General features: G+C 49.0%; 1 protein-coding gene across 1 annotated transcript in view; it reads right to left on the bottom strand.

Moving 5' to 3' along the window:
• LOC140398366 (integrin beta-3-like) overlaps window positions 1-17,945 on the bottom strand; it is a 229,271-nt gene that overhangs the window by 196,633 nt on the left and 14,693 nt on the right. Inside the window, exon 2 of the mRNA XM_072486981.1 lies at window positions 12,108-12,193. Coding sequence (XP_072343082.1) covers window positions 12,108-12,193 — 86 coding nt within the window. The remainder of the gene's footprint in view (window positions 1-12,107; window positions 12,194-17,945) is intronic.

The following is a 17,945-nucleotide window of genomic DNA, read 5'->3' on the forward strand; positions in this document are numbered from 1 at the left end:
AACTTCGGATCATCCGGGAGGCAGAGGGGGTGATTGAGAAGAGTTACAGGGAGGTAACCACACCCAAGGTACAGGACAAGAATAGCTGGGTTACAGTCAGGGGGAAAAAAACAAACAGGCAGACAGTGCAGGGATCCCTCGTGGCCGTTCCCCTTCAAAACAAGTATACCGTTTTGGATGCTGTTGGGGAGGATGACCTACCGGGGGAAGGCCCTAGCGGTCAGGTCTCTGGCACGGAGTCTGGCTCTGGGGCTCAGAAGGGAAGGGGGGAGAATAGAAAAGCAATAGTTGTAGGAGATTCAATGGTTAGGGGAATAGATAGGAGATTTTGTGGTTGCGAGCGAGACTCCCGGAAGGTATGTTGCCTCCCGGGTGCCAGGGCCAGGGATGTCTCGGATCGTGTCTTCAGGATCCTTAAGGGGAGGGTGAGCAGCCAGAAGTCGTGGTGCACATTGGTACCAACGACATAGGTAGGAAAAGGGGTGTGGAGGTAATAAACAGGTTTAGGGAGTTAGGCTGGAAGTTGAAAGCCAGGACAGACAGAGTTGTCATCTCTGGTTTGTTGCCGGTGCCACGTGATAGCGAGGCTAGGAATAGGGAGAGAGTGCAGTTGAACACGTGGCTGCAGGAATGGTGTAGGAGGGAGGGCTTCAGGTATTTGGATAATTGGAGCGCATTCTGGGGAAGGTGGGACCTGTACAAGCAGGACGGGTTGCATCTGAACCAGAGGGGCACCAATATCCTGGGAGGGAGGTTTGCTAGTACTCTTCGGGAGGGTTTAAACTAATTTGGCAGGGGAATGGGAACCGGATTTGTAGTCCAGCAACTAAGGTAGCCGATATTCAGGACGCCAAGCATGTAATGAGGCAAAAAGTGTGTATACTTCAACGCAAGAAGCATCAGGAATAAGGTGGGTGAACTTAAGGCATGGATCGGTACTTGGGACTACGATGTGGTGGCCATCACGGAAACTTGGATAGAAGAGGGGCAGAAATGGTTGTTGGAGGTCCCTGGTTATAGATGTTTCAATAAGATTAGGGAGGGTGGTAAAAGAGGTGGGGGGGGTGGCATTATTAATTAGAGATAGTATAACAGCTGCAGAAAGGCAGTTCGAGGAGTATCACCCTATTGAGGTAGTATGGGTTGAAGTCAGAAACAGGAAAGGAGCAGTCACCTTGTTAGGAGTTTTCTATAGGCCCCCCAATAGTAACAGAGATGTGGAGAAACAGATTGGGAAACAGATTTTGGAAAGGTGCAGAAGTCATAGGGCAGTAGTCATGGGCGACTTTAACTTCCCAAATATTGAGTGGAAACTCTTTAGATCAAATAGTTTGGATGGGGTGGTGTTTGTGCAGTGTGTCCAGGAAGCTTTTCTAACACAGTATGTAGATTGTCCGACCAGAGGAGGGGCAATATTGGATTTGGTACTGGGTAATGAACCAGGGCAAGTGATAGATTTGTTAGTGGGGGAGCATTTTGGAGATCGTGACCACAATTCTGTGACTTTCACTTTAGTAATGGAGAGGGATAGGTACGTGCAACAGGGCAAGGTTTACAATTGGGGGAAGGGTAAATACGATGTTGTCAGACAAGAATTGAAGTGCATAAGTTGGGAACATAGGCTGGCAGGGAAGGACACAAGTGAAATGTGGAACTTGTTCAAGGAACAGGTGCTACGTGTCCTTGATATGTATGTCCCTGTCAGGCAGGGAAGAGATGGTCGAGTGAGGGAACCATGGTTGACAAGAGAGGTTGGATGTCTTGTTAAGAGGAAAAAGGTGACTTATGTAAGGCTGAGGAAACAAGGTTCAGACAGGGCATTGGAGGGATACAAGATAGCCAGGAGGGAACTGAAGAAAGGGATTAGGAGAGCTAAGAGAGGGCATGAACAATCTTTGGCGGGTAGGATCAAGGAAAACCCCAAGGCCTTTTACACATATGTGAGAAATATGAGAATGACTAGAGCGAGGGTAGGTCCGATCAAGGACAGTAGCGGGAGATTGTGTATTGAGTCTGAAGAGATAGGAGAGGTCTTGAATGAGTATTTTTCTTCTGTATTTACAAATGAGAGGGGCGATATTGTTGGAGAGGACAGTGTGAAACAGATTGGTAAGCTCGAGGAAATACTTGTCAGGAAGGAAGATGTGTTGGGCATTTTGAAAAACTTGAGGATAGACAAGTCCCCCGGGCCTGACGGGATATATCCAAGGATTCTATGGGAAGCAAGAGATTAAATTGCAGAGCCGTTGGCAATGATCTTTTCGTCCTCACTGTCAACAGGGGTGGTACCAGGGGATTGGAGAGTGGCGAATGTCGTGCCCCTGTTCAAAAAAGGAACTAGGGATAACCCTGGGAATTACAGGCCAGTTAGTCTTACTTCGGTGGTAGGCAAAGTAATGGAAAGGGTACTGAAGGATAGGATTTCTGAGCATCTGGAAAGACACTGCTTGATTAGGGATAGTCAGCACGGATTTGTGAGGGATAGGTCTTGCCTTACAAATCTTATTGAATTCTTTGAGGAGGTGACCAAGCATGTGGATGAAGGTAAAGCAGTGGATGTAGTGTACATGGATTTTAGTAAGGCATTTGATAAAGTTCCCCATGGTAGGCTTATGCAGAAAGTAAGGAGGCATGGGATAGTGGGAAATTTGGCCAGTTGGATAACGAACTGGCTAACCGATTGAAGTCAGAGAGTGGTGGTGGATGGCAAATATTCAGCCTGGATCCCAGTTACCAGTGGCGTACCGCAGGGATCAGTTCTGGGTCCTCTGCTGTTTGTGATTTTCATTAATGACTTGGATGAGGGAGTTGAAGGGTGGGTCAGTAAATTTGCAGATGATACGAAGATTGGTGGAGTTGTGGATAGTAAGGAGCGCTGTTGTAGGCTGCAAAGAGACATAGATATGATGCAGAGCTGGGCTGAGAAGTGGCAGATGGAGTTTAACCCTGAAAAGTGTGAGGTTGTCCATTTTGGAAGGACAAATATGAATGCGGAATATAGGGTTAACGGTAGAGTTCTTGGCAATGTGGAGGAGCAGAGAGATCTTGGGGTCTATGTTCATACATCTTTGAAAGTTGCCACTCAAGTGGATAGAGCTGTGAAGAAGGCCTATGGTGTGCTCGCGTTCATTAACAGAGGGATTGAATTTAAGAGCCGTGAGGTGATGATGCAGCTGTACAAAACTTTGGTAAGACCACATTTGGAGTACTGTGTACAGTTCTGGTCGCCTCATTTTAGGAAGGATGTGGAAGCTCTGGAATAGGTGCAAAGAAGATTTACCAGGATGTTGCCTGGAATGGAGAGTAGGTCTTACGAGGAACGTTTGAGGGTGCTAGGCCTTTTCTCATTAGAGCGGAGAAGGATGAGGGGCGACTTGATAGAGGTTTATAAGATGATCAGGGAAATAGATAGAGTAGACAGTCAGAGACTTTTTCCCCGGGTGGAACACACCATTACAAGGGGACATAAATTTAAGGTGAAAGGTGGAAGATATAGGAGGGATATCAGAGGTAGGTTCTTTACCTAGAGAGTAGTGGGGGCATGGAATGCACTGCCTGTGGAAGTAGTTGAGTCGGAAACATTAGGGACCTTCAAGCAGCTATTGGATAGGTACATGGATGACGGTAACATGATATAGTGTAGATTTATTTGTTCTTAAGGGCAGCACGGTAGCATTGTGGATAGCGCAATTGCTTCACAGCTCCATGGTCCCAGGTTCGATTCCGGCTTGGGTCATTGTCTGTGCGGAGTCTGCACATCCTCCCCGTGTCTGCGTGGGTTTCCTCCGGGTGCTCCGGTTTCCTCCCACAGTCCAAAGATGTGCGGGTTAGGTGAATTGGCCAATGATAAATTGCCCTTAATGTCCAAATTGCCCTTGGTGTTGGGTGGAGGTGTTGAGTTTGGGTATGGTGCTCTTTCCAAGAGCTGGTGCAGACTCAAAGGGCCGAATGGCCTCCTTCTGCACTGTAAATTCAATGATAATCTATGATTAATCTAGGACAAAGGTTCGGCACAACATCGTGGGCCGAAGGGCCTGTTCTGTGCTGTATTTTCTATGTCTATGAGTCCATTTTGGATGCAATCTGCCTCCTTCCCTTGTATCCCATGAGATCTCACTTTCCTCAGCAGTCTGCTATGTGGGACTGTGCTGATACACCACTGTACTTCCCTAGCATTGTACATAGTTATATAATAGTTGTGTGTAACGTGGCCCTGTAATCCTGTGTATTGTACTGTGTATTGTACTGTAGCTCTGTAGAGGTTTGGTCACCTGTATGTAACCTGACCTGGCCACGGAGAGCTACGCCTTGGCCACTCCCCCAGGAGTTAAATATAAGACCCAGCTTCTGAGACCGGACTCATTTTGTCTGGGGTCGTCCGTGTCGGGTAAGCTTCCTATGTAGTGTATTAAAGCCTTGGTTAAAGTCTCACATGTCTTTGTGGTTCTTGACGCTTAGTGCATCAATTTAATACACTACAGTTATAATGGAGGCGGCTCTGAAACCCGACAAGCTCTCGCTCGACCCCCACGCTCCACGCGCGGATCACCTTTTCAACTGCTGGCTCCGGTGTTTCGAGGCCTACCTGGAAGCATCCTCCACCTTTGTCAAAACGGACGCTGACCGACTCAACCTCCTGTGCTCACGGCTCGACTACGGGCTTTTCGACCTCATCACGGTAACAACGACCTACGCCGATGCCATCGTGAAGCTCAAAAGCCGGTATGCACGAACTGTTAATTCAATTTATGCCCGCCACCGCCTCGCCTCCCGGCACCAGCAGCCGGGTGAACCCCTATCCGTGTTCGTTCGGGACCTCCGTGTCCTCGCGCTCACCTGCAATGCGCCAGCAGTCTCCGCTGAGCAGAACACTGAGGCCCTGGCGCTCGATGCCTTTGTAGCCGGCATCGCTTCCGTCCCAATTCGCCAACTCCTGCTGGCACAAACTACCCTGACTCTGGACACGGCAGTCACTATGGCAGAGGCCCAACTGGCAGCCTATGACAATAATGCGTCCTACACGCCTGCCCAAACTTCCTATGTGTCTGCCCACATTCCCTACGTGGCCGCTACCTCCCTGCCGCCCGCCCAGCAACAAACCCTGCAAGTCATGGCCCACCCAGCCACACCAGCAGAAAAAATAATGCCTGAGCCCCAGTGTTACTTTTGTGGCCAGGCAAAACACCCCAGGAAACGCTGCCCTGCTAGAGATGCTACCTGTTCAGCCTGTGGCAAGAAAGGCCATTTTGCAAACGTCTGCCGCTCCACCGCTGCCTCGGGGTCCAACACCGCGGCCTGCTACTCCTGGGTGCCGCCATCTTCCGTTCCCGGCTCGCTATTCGACATGTGCGATGCATGGGCGCCGCCATCTTTGATTATCCCCGGCCCGGCTTCCTTCACGTCCGGTCCCCCGCACGTCACTTCCGGTCCGCCGCCGATCGTCGCTTCCGGGTCCGCCCCGCCGCCAATCATCACTTTCGGACCTGCGCACTCGACCGAAATGCTGCAAACAACTGAGATGCAGCCAACGACAGCAACCTGGCCTCCAACAGCAGCCTACGACGCCTGGGCGCCACCACCTTCTTCCGCAGGCCGTTCCCCGGATCCGGCACCCTTCTCCAACAGCTCCACCATCGCATCCATCGTCCTTGACCAGGACCGACCGCATCAGCTTGCCAGGTCCACCATGGAGGTTCAGGTAAATTGTTTCACTGTTACCTGCCTCTTCGACAGCGGCAGCATGGAGAGCTTCCTCCACCCGGACACCGTGCGCCGCTGCTCCCTCAAGGTACTACCCACGCGCAGGCCTCCAACTCCCAGTCGGCCGAGGTTTCGGGCTACTGCGTCGTCACCCTCTCAGTGAACGGCGCGGTGTTCCAGGATTTCAAATTCATGGTCCTCCCTCACCTCTGCGCCGCCGCGATCCTCGGCCTGGACTTCCAATGCCACCTGCGCAGCCTCACCTTGCATTTTAACGGCCCCCTCCCCCCCCCCGCCCTCACGGTCTCCAACCCCCAGTTCTTCCCTGAACCCCCCCCGGGTCCCACCTGTAGTCTCTCCACGCTCAGGATCTTCACTGTTTGCTAATCTCACCCCCGACTGCAAGCCCGTGGCTACTAAAAGTCGGCGTTACAGTTTCGGGGACCGCCAATTCATTCGAGCGGAGATTAAGCGCCTTCTCTCGGAAAAGATCATTGCTCACAGCACCAGCCCCTGGCGAGCCCAAGTGGTGGTAGCCAAGTCTAGCGAGAAACACCGCATGGTCATTGACTACAGTCAGACCATCAACCGGTACACGCTGCTTGATGCGTATCCCCTCCCCCGCATATCTGACATGGTCAACCGGATTGCACAGTAGCGGGTGTTCTCCACCATAGACTTGAAATCCGCCTACCACCAGCTCCCTATCCGCCCGGAGGACCGTAACTTCACGGCCTTCGAGGCGGATGGCCGCCTCTACCACTTTCTTAGGGTACCGTTTTGCGTCACCAATGGAGTCTCGGTCTTCCAACGGGAGATGGACCGAATGGTGGACCAGAACAGACTGCGGGCTACCTTCCCGTATCTGGACAACATCACCACAACCAGCAGGACCATGACGTCAACCTCACTAAATTCCTCCAAACTGCCAAACGCCTCAATCTCACGTACAACGAGGCAAAATGTGTTTTCGGCACCACCCGCCTCGCCATACTCAGCTACGTGGTGGAGAACGGTGTCCTCGGCCCCGATCCCGACCGTCTGCGCCCCCTTCTCGAACTCCCCATTCCCACCTGCCCCAAAGAACTGAGGCGATGCCTCGGGTTCTTTGCCTACTATGCCCAGTGGGTGCCCGAGTACGCTGACAAGGCCCGATCCCTCCTCCTCGGAGGAGGAACCCCTCATTCTCCCTCCCGCCCGAGGCCTGCCAGGCCTTCCACCTCCTAAAAACCGCTATCGCCAAAGCCGCCATGCATGCGGTAGACGAGTCTGCACCATTCCAAGTCGAGAGCGATGCCTCCGACTTTGCCCTGGGTGCCACCCTCAACCAGGCGGGCAGGCCCATCACCTTCTTTTCCCGCACACGCCAAGACCCCGAGATCCGCCACTCCTCTGTTGAGAAGGAGGCACAGGCCATAGTGGAAGCCGTCCGGCACTGGAGGCACTACCTGGCCGGAAAACCATTTACCCTCGTTACTGACCAACGATCAGTTGCGTTCATGTTCGACAACAAACAACGAGGTAAAGTCAAAAATGATAAGATATTACGGTGGAGGATCGAACTCTCCACCTACAATTATAGTATCTTATACCGGCCAGGTAAGCTCAATGATCCTCCTGATGCCCTGTCCCGTAGTACTTGTGCCAACGCACAGGATGACCGACTGCGGGCACTACATAATGACCTCTGTCACCCGGGCGTCAGGCGGTTCTACCACTACACCAAGGGCCACAACCTGCCCTTCTCAGTCGAGGAGGTCAAGGCCATGACTAGGGACTGCCAAGTCTGTGCGGAGTGCAAGCCGCAATTCTACAAGCCAGACAAGGCGCACCTAATCAAGGCTACCTGCCCCTTTGAACGTCTCAGCATTGACTTCAAAGGGCCCCTCCCCACCCACAACCGTAACACGTACTTCCTCAATGTCATCGACGAGTACTCGCAGTTCCCCTTTGCCACTCCCAGCCCCGACACGACCTCCGCCACCGTCATCAAAGCGTTGCACGACCTCTTCATGCTGTTCGGTTATCCCAATTACATTCACAGTGACCGGGGCTCCTCCTTCATGAGTGAGGAGTTGCGTCGGTACCTGCTCGCCAGGGGCGTTGCCTCGAGCAGGACGACCAGTTACAACCCCCGGGGGAACGGACAGGTGGAGAGGGAGAACGCGACAGTTTGGAAGGCCGTGCTGCTAGCCCTCCAGTCCAAAGGCCTACCAGTCTCCCGTTGGCAGGAGGCCCTCCCTGCCGCACTCCACTCCATCTGGTCCCTTTTGTGTACTGCAACGAATGCTATCCCTCATGAGCGGATGTTTCTCTTCTCCAGGAGATCGGCATCCATGACATCGCTTCCGTCCTGGCTCCTGTCCCCGGGAGACGTCCTGCTCCGCAAGCACGTGCGGACCTCTAAGGAGGAGCCCCTGGTGGAGAGAGTCCGTCTCCTCCACGCCAACCCACAGTACGCGTACATAGCGTACCCCGACGGGCGTGAGGAGACTGTCTCCATCAAGGACCTGGCCCCCTCTGGGGCCCCCTGAGTCTGCCCTGACCCACCCTGCCCCATACCCGTCACCCCGTAACCCAACCTGCACATCCCTGGACACCAAGAGGCAATTTATCATGGCCAATCCACCTAACCTGACTATCTTTGGACTTGTTACTTTCTCACAAAGATTCTATTTAGCAAGATACGATCTCCCCTAACAAAACAATGCCGACTATCCCTGATCAATCCATGATTTCTAAGTGACAGTTACCCTGTCGCTCAGGATTGTTTCCAATAATTTGCCCACCATTGAAGTCAGACTGACCAGTCTATAGTTTTCTGACCTATTTACCGCACCCTTTATAAATAATGGCACAACGTTCGCAGATTTCCAATCTTCTGGGATTTCACCTGTTTCTAGTGAGAATTGAAAAATGATCCTCAGAGCACCTGCTATTTCCTCCATGGCTTCCTTCAACATCCATCTGGCCCTGCCGATTTATCCACCTTCAAGATGCCAGTCTCTCTAGTATTTCCTCTCTCACTATGGTTCTTGTATCTAATATTTCACACTCCTCCTCTTTAACTAGAATGTCTAAATCATCCTATCCTTAGTGAAAACTATTGAAGATCCTGCCCAGATCTTCTGAATCAATCCACAAGTTATCATGTACATCTCTGATAGGTGACATTTTCCTTGCTCTTAATTGGTAAAACATGTTTGGATTTTCTTTGATTTTACCTGCCAATGTTTATTGTACCCTCTCTTTACTTTTCTAATTTTAATTTTTACTTCACCACTGTACCTTTTATACTCTTATAAGTTTTCTTTTTCTGCTTTATCTTGGCCAGTGTGGACCTGGGTAACCAGGGTGTTCTAGATTTGGCAGTATTGCCCTTTTTCTTTGTGGGGACATGTCTTCACTGTGCCCACAAAATTGTGCCTTTGAATGCCTCCCACTGCTTTGACAGTTTTTCCTCCTAGTTGTAATGATACGTATAATGTAAGGCGTGTAAAGGGTTAACAAGATGATGTTCATGTATCTCAACACTACTTGGCACCACAGAGAAGTCTTATAAAAGGCTGCATTTCTAGGTATTCTGGGAAAAGGTTATGAAGGACAGTGAGAGGTTGTGATAGATTGTTAGCTGTGCTAAAAATATATTATAGATTTCTGTAGTAACTGTAACTAGTCCACTGTTGCCTGCTCATCTCTCAGCTTTGTAAAATCTGTCTTCCCTGTGCTATCTTTGTCCTTTTCCATAATGATGCTAAATCTAACTACATTATAGTCCCTGTCTCCAAAATGGCCCCCCATTTGCCCAGTTTCATTTCCTGCAACTAAATCTAGAATTGTGTCACGTCTCATTGGGCCATGTTGGATTAAAATGTTCTCTTGAATGCAGTTCAAGAATTTTTCACCCTCTGTGCCCTTCACACTTATCCCAATTGATATCAGGGTAGTTGAAGTCCCCAATGATTACTGCCCTATTGTTTTTGCACCCAAAATTCTGTCTGCATATTTGCTCCCTTTCACTATTTGGAGGTCTATAGTACACTCCTAGCAGTGTGGCTGTCCCTTTATTTATCTTTGCGCTCAATCCATATGGCCTAATTTAATGCTTCATTTAGTATATCAACCCTCCTCACAGTTGTAATTGATTCTTTAAACAATTATGCTACATCCCCACCTTTTTTATTCCCCTCCCTATCGTGCCGGAAAACTCCATGTAATATCTGCTCCTCCTTCAGCCAAGTTTCCGTTATAGCGATGATCTCATGCTGCCACGTGTCTATCTGTGCCCTCAGCTCACTGGCTTTATTTAATAAATAATAATAATAATCTTTATTGTCACAAGTAGGCTTACATTTACATTGCAATGAAGTTACTGTGAAAAGCCCCTAGTCGCCAGATTCCAGCGCCTATTTAGGTACACAATGGGAGAATTCAGAATGTACAAATTACCTCACAGCACGTCTTTCGGGACTAGTGGGAGGAAACCGGAGCACCCGGAGGAAACCTATGCAGACACGAGGAGAACGTGCAGACTCCGCACAGACAGTGACCCAGCCGGGAATTGAACTTGGGACCCTGGTGCTGTGAAGCGACAGTGATAACCACTGTGCTACCGTGCTGCCCTATTTACGATGCTCCTTGCATTTACATATATACCTTTTAACACGACCAAATTCCTGTGTTACACACTTTTTACCCTGTGCAGCTTCTGTCTTATAGAGTCACTCGCCAGTTCTCCAACTCCTGTTCCCTGCTCTGAATTTGCCCTGAGGTTCCCCGTGGGAAAGAAAATCTGGAAAGTTCCTCTCCAACCTCTTTGAGATGATCATAGCTAAGGAGAGGCTCCCCTCCCCTACCCCTGTCCTGTTCAATGTTTCAAGCTACTTCGGTCTTTGTCTGAGGCGATTACTTCCCCAGTCAGAAACAAATTCAGTGCTCACTTGAAAGAATTCAACGGGTCAGCACCCATCACCCGAGGATAAGATCAACCCAATAAATGCAAGTGCTTGCTCACATTTACAGGATGTAGGGGAAGTTATTCACTTGAACATTCAGCCAATGAATTAATCAGGTGCCTTTACTGGTACAATGATTATTAGTTTCTTCACTGACAGTGGACAACCCAAACCAATTAAGAATGAAACAATACCGGACTACTTAAAAACTAATGATGGTGTCCGGGATTCTCCGTCGTGGGTTCACCCTGCTACCGCTACTAGCGAGGGCGGATAACTTTGGTGCATCATTCGCTGGCGGCGGGATTCTCTACTCCTGCTGCTTGTCAATGGGATTTTCCATTGAAGCACCCCACGCCGCTGGGAAACCCGCAAGCAGGGGTGCGCTGCCGGCAGGACCAGAGAATTCCGCTGCCAGTGAATGGCCGGAGAATTCCGGACAGAATCACTTACATTTCTTTTACTCTTTCATGGGATGTGGGCATTGATGGCTGGTTAATGTTTGTTACCCATTCCTAATTGCCCATTAGAAAGGAGTGGTGAGCCACCTTCTTGAACAACCTCTGTCCATGTGGTGCAGATAGATCCATGGTGCTGTTCCAGGATTTGGAAATCTCTCCCTTCCAGTGAAGGATGGTGTGTGAACATAGAACATAGAACATACAGTGCAGAAGGAGGCCATTTGGCCCATCGAGTCTGCACCGACCCACTTAAGCCCTCACTTCCACCCTATCCCCGTAACCCAATAACCCCTCCTAACCTTTTTAGACACTAAGGGCAATTTATCATGGCCAATCCACCTAATCTGCATGTCTTTGGACTGTTGGAGGAAACCGGAGCACCTGGAGGAAACCCACGCAGACACTGAGAGAACGGAGGAAACCCACACAGACTCCGCACAGACAGTGACTCAGCGGGGAATCGAACCTGGGACCTGGCGCTGTGAAGCCATAGTGCTATCCACTTGTGCTACTGTGCTGCCCATCTGTGTGGATGGAGGGGAGCTTGCATGTGGTGGTGCTCCCATGTGTCTGCTGCCTTTGTCCTTCTCGTGGGTTTGGAAGTTGATTTTGAAGGAGCCTTGGTGAATTGCTGCAGTGCATCTTGTAGATGCACACTGCAGCCACCGTTCATCGGTGATGGAGGGAGTGAACATTTAAGGCGATGGATGGTGTGCTGATCAGGTGGGCTGCTTTGTCCTGAACGGTATCAAGCTTCTTGAGTGTTTTTGGAGTGGCACCCGCACAGACAAATGGAGAGTATTCCATCACACTCCTGACATGCGTATGTAGATGGTGCACAGGGTTTGGGAGTTAGGAGGTGAGTTACTTGCCGCAGAATACTCTGGACTGCTCTTGTTGCCACAGTATGTATATGGCTAGTCCAGTTCAGTTACTGGTCAATGGTAACCCGCAGGCTGTTGATGATGGTGATGCAGTTCAGAACTCTTACCTGTTGTGAACACCAGGCACACAATGGATCTATTTGCAGACACTCTGCACATGTTGCTGCTCCTCGTAATTGACACTTATTATTACCTGAGAAAAGACAAAAGAAATTATCAACAAAATGCATAAACATATATAAATTCCTCATTTCGATCATATCTTAGGCATAAAAGTACCCACAATCCACCATACACATAAAGGCCTGAAATATCAAGAATCATAGAATTTACAGTGCAGAAGGAGGCCATTCGGCCCATTGAGTCTGTCCCGGCCCTTGGAAAGACCACCCTACCCCAAGCCCACACCTTCACCCGATCCCTGTAATGCAGTAACCCCACCTAACCTTTTTGGATACTAAGGGCAAATTAGCATGGCCAATCCACCTAACCTGCACATCTTCGGACTGTGGGAGGAAACCACAGCACCTGGAGTAAACCCACGCAGACACAGGGAGAATGTGCAGACTCCACACAGTGACCCAAGATGGAAATCAAACCTGAGACCTGGTGCTGTCCAAAGACAACTGTGCTAACCACTGTGCTACCATGCTGCCCAAAGAGGAAAATCTGAGATGGAGTCGGTCTAAACAACATGAGAGTTCGATGAATGTCGTTAAGAAGAACTAGGGGCAGGATTTTCCGGCTGCCAGTGGGATTGGTGGTGGTGGAGGTTGGGGTGTGTGTGTGGGGCGGGGTGGGGGGGGGGGGGGAATCCCAGGATAGGTATTTTGCCATCAAGGCTGGTTGATATAGAGGGGAACTTCTCATCAAACACATACTCTACTGCTGTAACCATGGGAAAAAAAAAATGGCCACCTAGGAATGGTGAAGAGAAAAAAGAATCTAAACCTCATATTCTCTTAGTCATTCAGCAGGTCCCTTTTTGATGAATATTAATCCGACCTTGTTGGCTTCCTACCATTTGTCTTCACATTTTTCAAATCCAGAAACATTCTGTTGCCCCTTTTGCCCATTTATACTGCCCGCTCCAATGTATTGTCTTGGTCATTTCTTTCTACTACCCTTAATGAAAGACGTTTTTCCTCACTCCCTTTCTTACTCTCAACTTCTTCATTTTTAATTTTCACCACTGTATTCCATCTTGAAGTTCACCAAGTTTCCTGGATCAACTTAGTCTATTGCATTCGTAAACCTGAAACAAGATTTGAAAGCAAGGGGCACGACTGGAGCAGCCCAAAAGATCTGTCGGTGAGACATCTGAAGAACCGGTGAGGGGAGGTGTAGCTGTGACAAAGCTGCTTGATAACAAGGTGGACTGCCTGGACAGCACTGATCCCTTGCGCATCCGCGCCCCCCCCCCCCCCCCCCCCCGAGTCTGAGAAACTCTGAGTTGAGGAAAATACTCTTTGCAGCCTGGATGGCAATGTAATTTAGTTCATGTGGTCGAGGGCATTAGCAAGAGATCCCTTGATTGCCCCGGCTCCCAACCTCGTTTCTTTGCTGCGATTACTAACGATCACTTCTGCTGGCTGTGGGCGGCATGGTGGCGCAGTGGTTCGTACTGTTGCCTGTGGCGCTGAAAACCCGGGTTCGATTCCGGCTCAGGGTCACTGTGTGGAGTTTGCACAGTCTCCCCGTATCTGCGTGGGTTTCACTCCCACAACCCAAAGATGTGCAGGTTAGGTGGATTGACCACGCTAAATTGCCCCTTAAAACAAAACTTCTGCTGGTTGCAGTTCCCAGTGCTCTCCAACTAATTCTACGACCTGGCTGATTCTAAACCAGGAGTTGAGTTCTCAACAGTTTGTTCTTGTCTGTCCTGGGTGTCAAATAACAGTCATCCATTGTAAAAAGTTAATTTCTTTAAGTTCAGCTTTTTCATGAATGTACTTACAGGTTTGAAGTCAGTGGAATAAAGGATCACTGTGTTGGAAGTTCTATGCATTCCATTTGGTTTAATGTGTTACATACCCTGTGTAAGATTGATGTTATCTGAAACTCTTCCCTGTGTTCGTTGACCTAGCTCCTGGTCAAGCAACGCCTTGACTTTAACATTCTCATCGTTGTTTTCAAATCCTCCATGGTCTGACCCTCCCTATCTCTGTAATCTCCTCCCACCCCACAGTCCACCAAAATATCTATGCTTCTTTAATTCTCATGAACATTGTCGGTCATTCTACCAAAGGTGGCTGTGCCTTCAGTTACCTAGGCTCAAGCTCTGGAACGGCTAGTTAAGGAATCTAAAGACATGAAGAGAAGTTTCCAGCAAGTCCAAAGTTAAAGGATAGGAGGAAACTGGAATTGGAACCCTGGATTAAGAGGGCGTTTTTGGAAAGAGATACACGGAGAGGGGTTGAGCGCTGTCAAGCCTGTTGAATTACTACTAGGCAGCGAACATTGAGAAGGTCAGAAAGTGGGCAGTAGTGGAGAGGTCGGTATGAGGTGCTTAGAAGCCAGCCTGTGGTGTGAGGCCCTACGAAGGGTAAACTCATCCTCCTCATGTGTGAGACTGAGTCTTATCCAGTTCAAAGTGGTGCATAGATGCATAGGGTGCACATGACGGTGTCAAGGATGAGTCGATTTTTTCCAGGAGCAGAGGATTGATTAGGGCACTGTGCAAGGGGACCGGCGAATCATGTCCACATGTTTTGGGCATGCCTGAAGTTGGAGGAGTTATGGGAGGCCTTTGCAGGAACAATGTCAAAGGTTTTGTTGGTGAAGGTGGCTCCGAGCCTGTGAGTGAACAACCTTCCGGAGTTCCTGCACCTGGACAAGATAAAGTTTGTTATTAGAGGCACAGGTGAGAGATTCTTCTTGAGATAGAGATTGTTCATCGACTTCTTTAAAAAGTGGTAAATGGCAGTGGGAATGTCGCGGGGGTTGTGGGGGGCTCATTTGGGGGGGGGGTTCTTTCTTTTGTTACTATAGTTAGAAAATGGGGCAGAGGGAGTGGGCTGGGATGGAGGGGTTTGGGTATCTGGAGTGGGTTTGTGAAGAATATTTACTGGTGCTGTTTTTCTCTTTTCCTGTATATAACTTAAAATACCTCGAATAAAAATATTTTTAGAAAAAGAAATTCCCGGTGGATGGATAGACTTGCTTCTGGGGAATGATTTGGCAGGAGTGAAGGTTATAGCTTCAGCCTTGATTATAGAGAGTCCGAGGGAAGATAAGGAGAGGGAATAGTTACAGGAACAAATACGGTACGGCACTCATTGGGGTCTCCCAAGGGATCGGAGTCTGAGACCCCCTATCTAACGCAAGTGCCGTCTTACAGCTTTGTGTTTCTTGTCATTGCAGCGCCGGGAAACACGCGGCTAAACATGCTCGCTATGGGACTTTGCTCCCGTTTAGTTAAATCGTGCTCCTGGTCTCCATATTGTAAAAAGGATACAGGTGCTGGAGAAAGTGTAAAGAAAATGACCAGATTTACGCCAGATTGAGGGATTACAACTATTAGGGGAGAGACTGGGACCCTTTTCTCTAGAAAAGAGAAGGATGAAAGGTTACCTAGAAGTTGTAAAATTTAGCAAGGATTTGTTAGGAAGAAGATGCCTTCTCTTGTGGGGCAGACCAAAACTAGGGACTATAAATGTAAGATAGCGACCAACAAATCCAAGAAACTCCAGAGAAACCCCTTTGTCCAGAGTCTGGAGAGGTTGAGGCGACTCATAGATGCAGTTAAGGGGAAGCTGAATAAAAACAAGGGAGAAAGGAATTCAACGTTACTTATATTTAAATTTCCCAGCTTCACTGATGTTTTGTAGATTGCTGAAACAAAATAACTGGGCACATTACCAGCCCACAGAGTTTTAAAAAGAGATTAATGGCGGGATTTTCCAATTTGCGCAATAGGTGCTGCGGTGGGAGTGACACACGGTGGGTTTCGTAAAAGCAGTTCTTCACGCTGTATCATCTGTGGTGATGTGCATCAATGTAAATGCATTTAGGCTAGCTAGACACTAGAGGGAGAACCAGAAACATCACACACACTCAGCCAATAGATCAGTTAGATAGGAGACGACCAATGGACATTCACGATACACAAGGAGGTGACACGACCACAGGGGGGCATTACACCAATCCATATATAAAAGACACCACACACGTGATCTGCCTCTTTCCAGTGGAGACAGTCAGTGAGTAGAGACACAGGGTTGATTCAATATTACACCCACCACGTGGATTGCAGCAACTGGTTAGTCAGTCTGGGTAGCTATAGTAGGATTAGCAGTAGTGTCGAACCTGAGTAATAGGAGTGTAAATAGTTTAATAAACGTGTTGAAGTTATCTCCACGTCTGAACCTTCCTTTGTCAAGTGCACCACAAACAAGCCGCTTATGTTACACCTACAACATAACAAATCATCATCTACTGCAGAAATGATTAACTGAAGGGTGACACGGTGGCACAGTGGTTAGCACTGCTGCCTCATAGCTTCAGGGACCCAGGTTCAATTCCCGCCTCGGATGACTGTGTGGAGTTTGCACTTGCTCCCCGTGTCTGCGTGGGTTTCGTCCGGGTGCTCTGGTTTCCTCCCACAGTCCAAAGATGTGCAGTTCAGTGGATTGGCCATGCTAAATTGCTCCTTAGTGTCCAAAAGGTTATATAGGGTTACTAGGTTCCGAGGATAGGTGGGGACTTGGGCTTGGGTAGGGTGCTCTTTCCAAGGGCTGGTGCAGACTTGATGGGCTGAATGGCCTCTTTCTGCACTGCAGAGATTCTATTCTATGATTTAATTATTCATCTCCGGGAAACACACTGGAATGCTGTCGGTAGCCTCTGATTTGTCCATCACGCCGTGACCTCACAGCTGCCTCGCCCCAGGACCCAGGCATCCCCTCCCTCAAGAGTGAAGTGCTGTTGTCAGCTGAGTCTTCCAAAGAATCCTCGATGCTGGGAACGATTGACCAATGCACCCCCAATGTCTGAGAAAAGTGCAGCTCGCCAGGTGCACAATGCTCATATACTGTTAATGATATTCAAAGATAAGCTAAATACATTCCCAATATTGGATGACAGGAAATGTAGCTTGCCATTGGAGTCTTTACGACACCACTAAAAACTGATTTTACGACGTTGGAAAACCGATCTTTCTCCTCTCCCGGTGTTTTCCGCTCCTGCCCGCCATGACGTCTGACATGGGGAGTAGCAGAAAACCGCATCCTGCAGCTTAGTGTTACCTAATCGCTGCGATCTGGCCTTATTGCCCTCTAACCTTGAGAGCCAAACTGCCTGTTCTGAGCAGATCTCTCAAGCATAACATCGTAAAACACCGTTTTTCACATTCCACCTGAGCGCAAAAAATCATCTGTGCAAAATGACAATGCAATAAATGTGATTTTGCAGCTTGGACGGTCCTTTGACATCGACCATGTTCATGGATTCTATATTTAACTGAAATACACAGGAGCAGTGTTGTCTTGGCAATTGGCAGACATTTGAAGCGAGGAATGACGAACTGAGCTCTTGCATTTTTCTGCATTTTCTGCATTTTTCTCTTTTCGCTCACCCTGAGGATAGAGAGTTGACAAGTCTCTACATTCCCCCCATGCTCCAGACATTTATACTGCCTTTTCTCTATCTCCCTACTCACTCACGCATGGTCTCTGAAGCACTGAAGTCGTGTCATCCTTTGCTTTAGAGGGATCATAAGCTTATTTGACCTGTTGATTGCCAGTCGGGCAGCACGGTAGCATTGTGGATAGCACAATTGCTTCACAGCTCCAGGGTCCCAGGTTCGATTCCAGCTTGGGTCACTGTCTGTGTGGAGTTTGTACTTTCTCCCCGTGACTGCGTGGGTTTCCTCCAGGTGCTCCGGTTTCCTCCCACAGTCCAAAGATGTGCAGGTTAGGTGGATTGGCCATGATAAATTGCCCTTA

The sequence above is a fragment of the Scyliorhinus torazame genome, chromosome 21 (genome assembly GCF_047496885.1).
Source record: "Scyliorhinus torazame isolate Kashiwa2021f chromosome 21, sScyTor2.1, whole genome shotgun sequence".
NCBI classification, from domain to species: domain Eukaryota; kingdom Metazoa; phylum Chordata; class Chondrichthyes; order Carcharhiniformes; family Scyliorhinidae; genus Scyliorhinus; species Scyliorhinus torazame.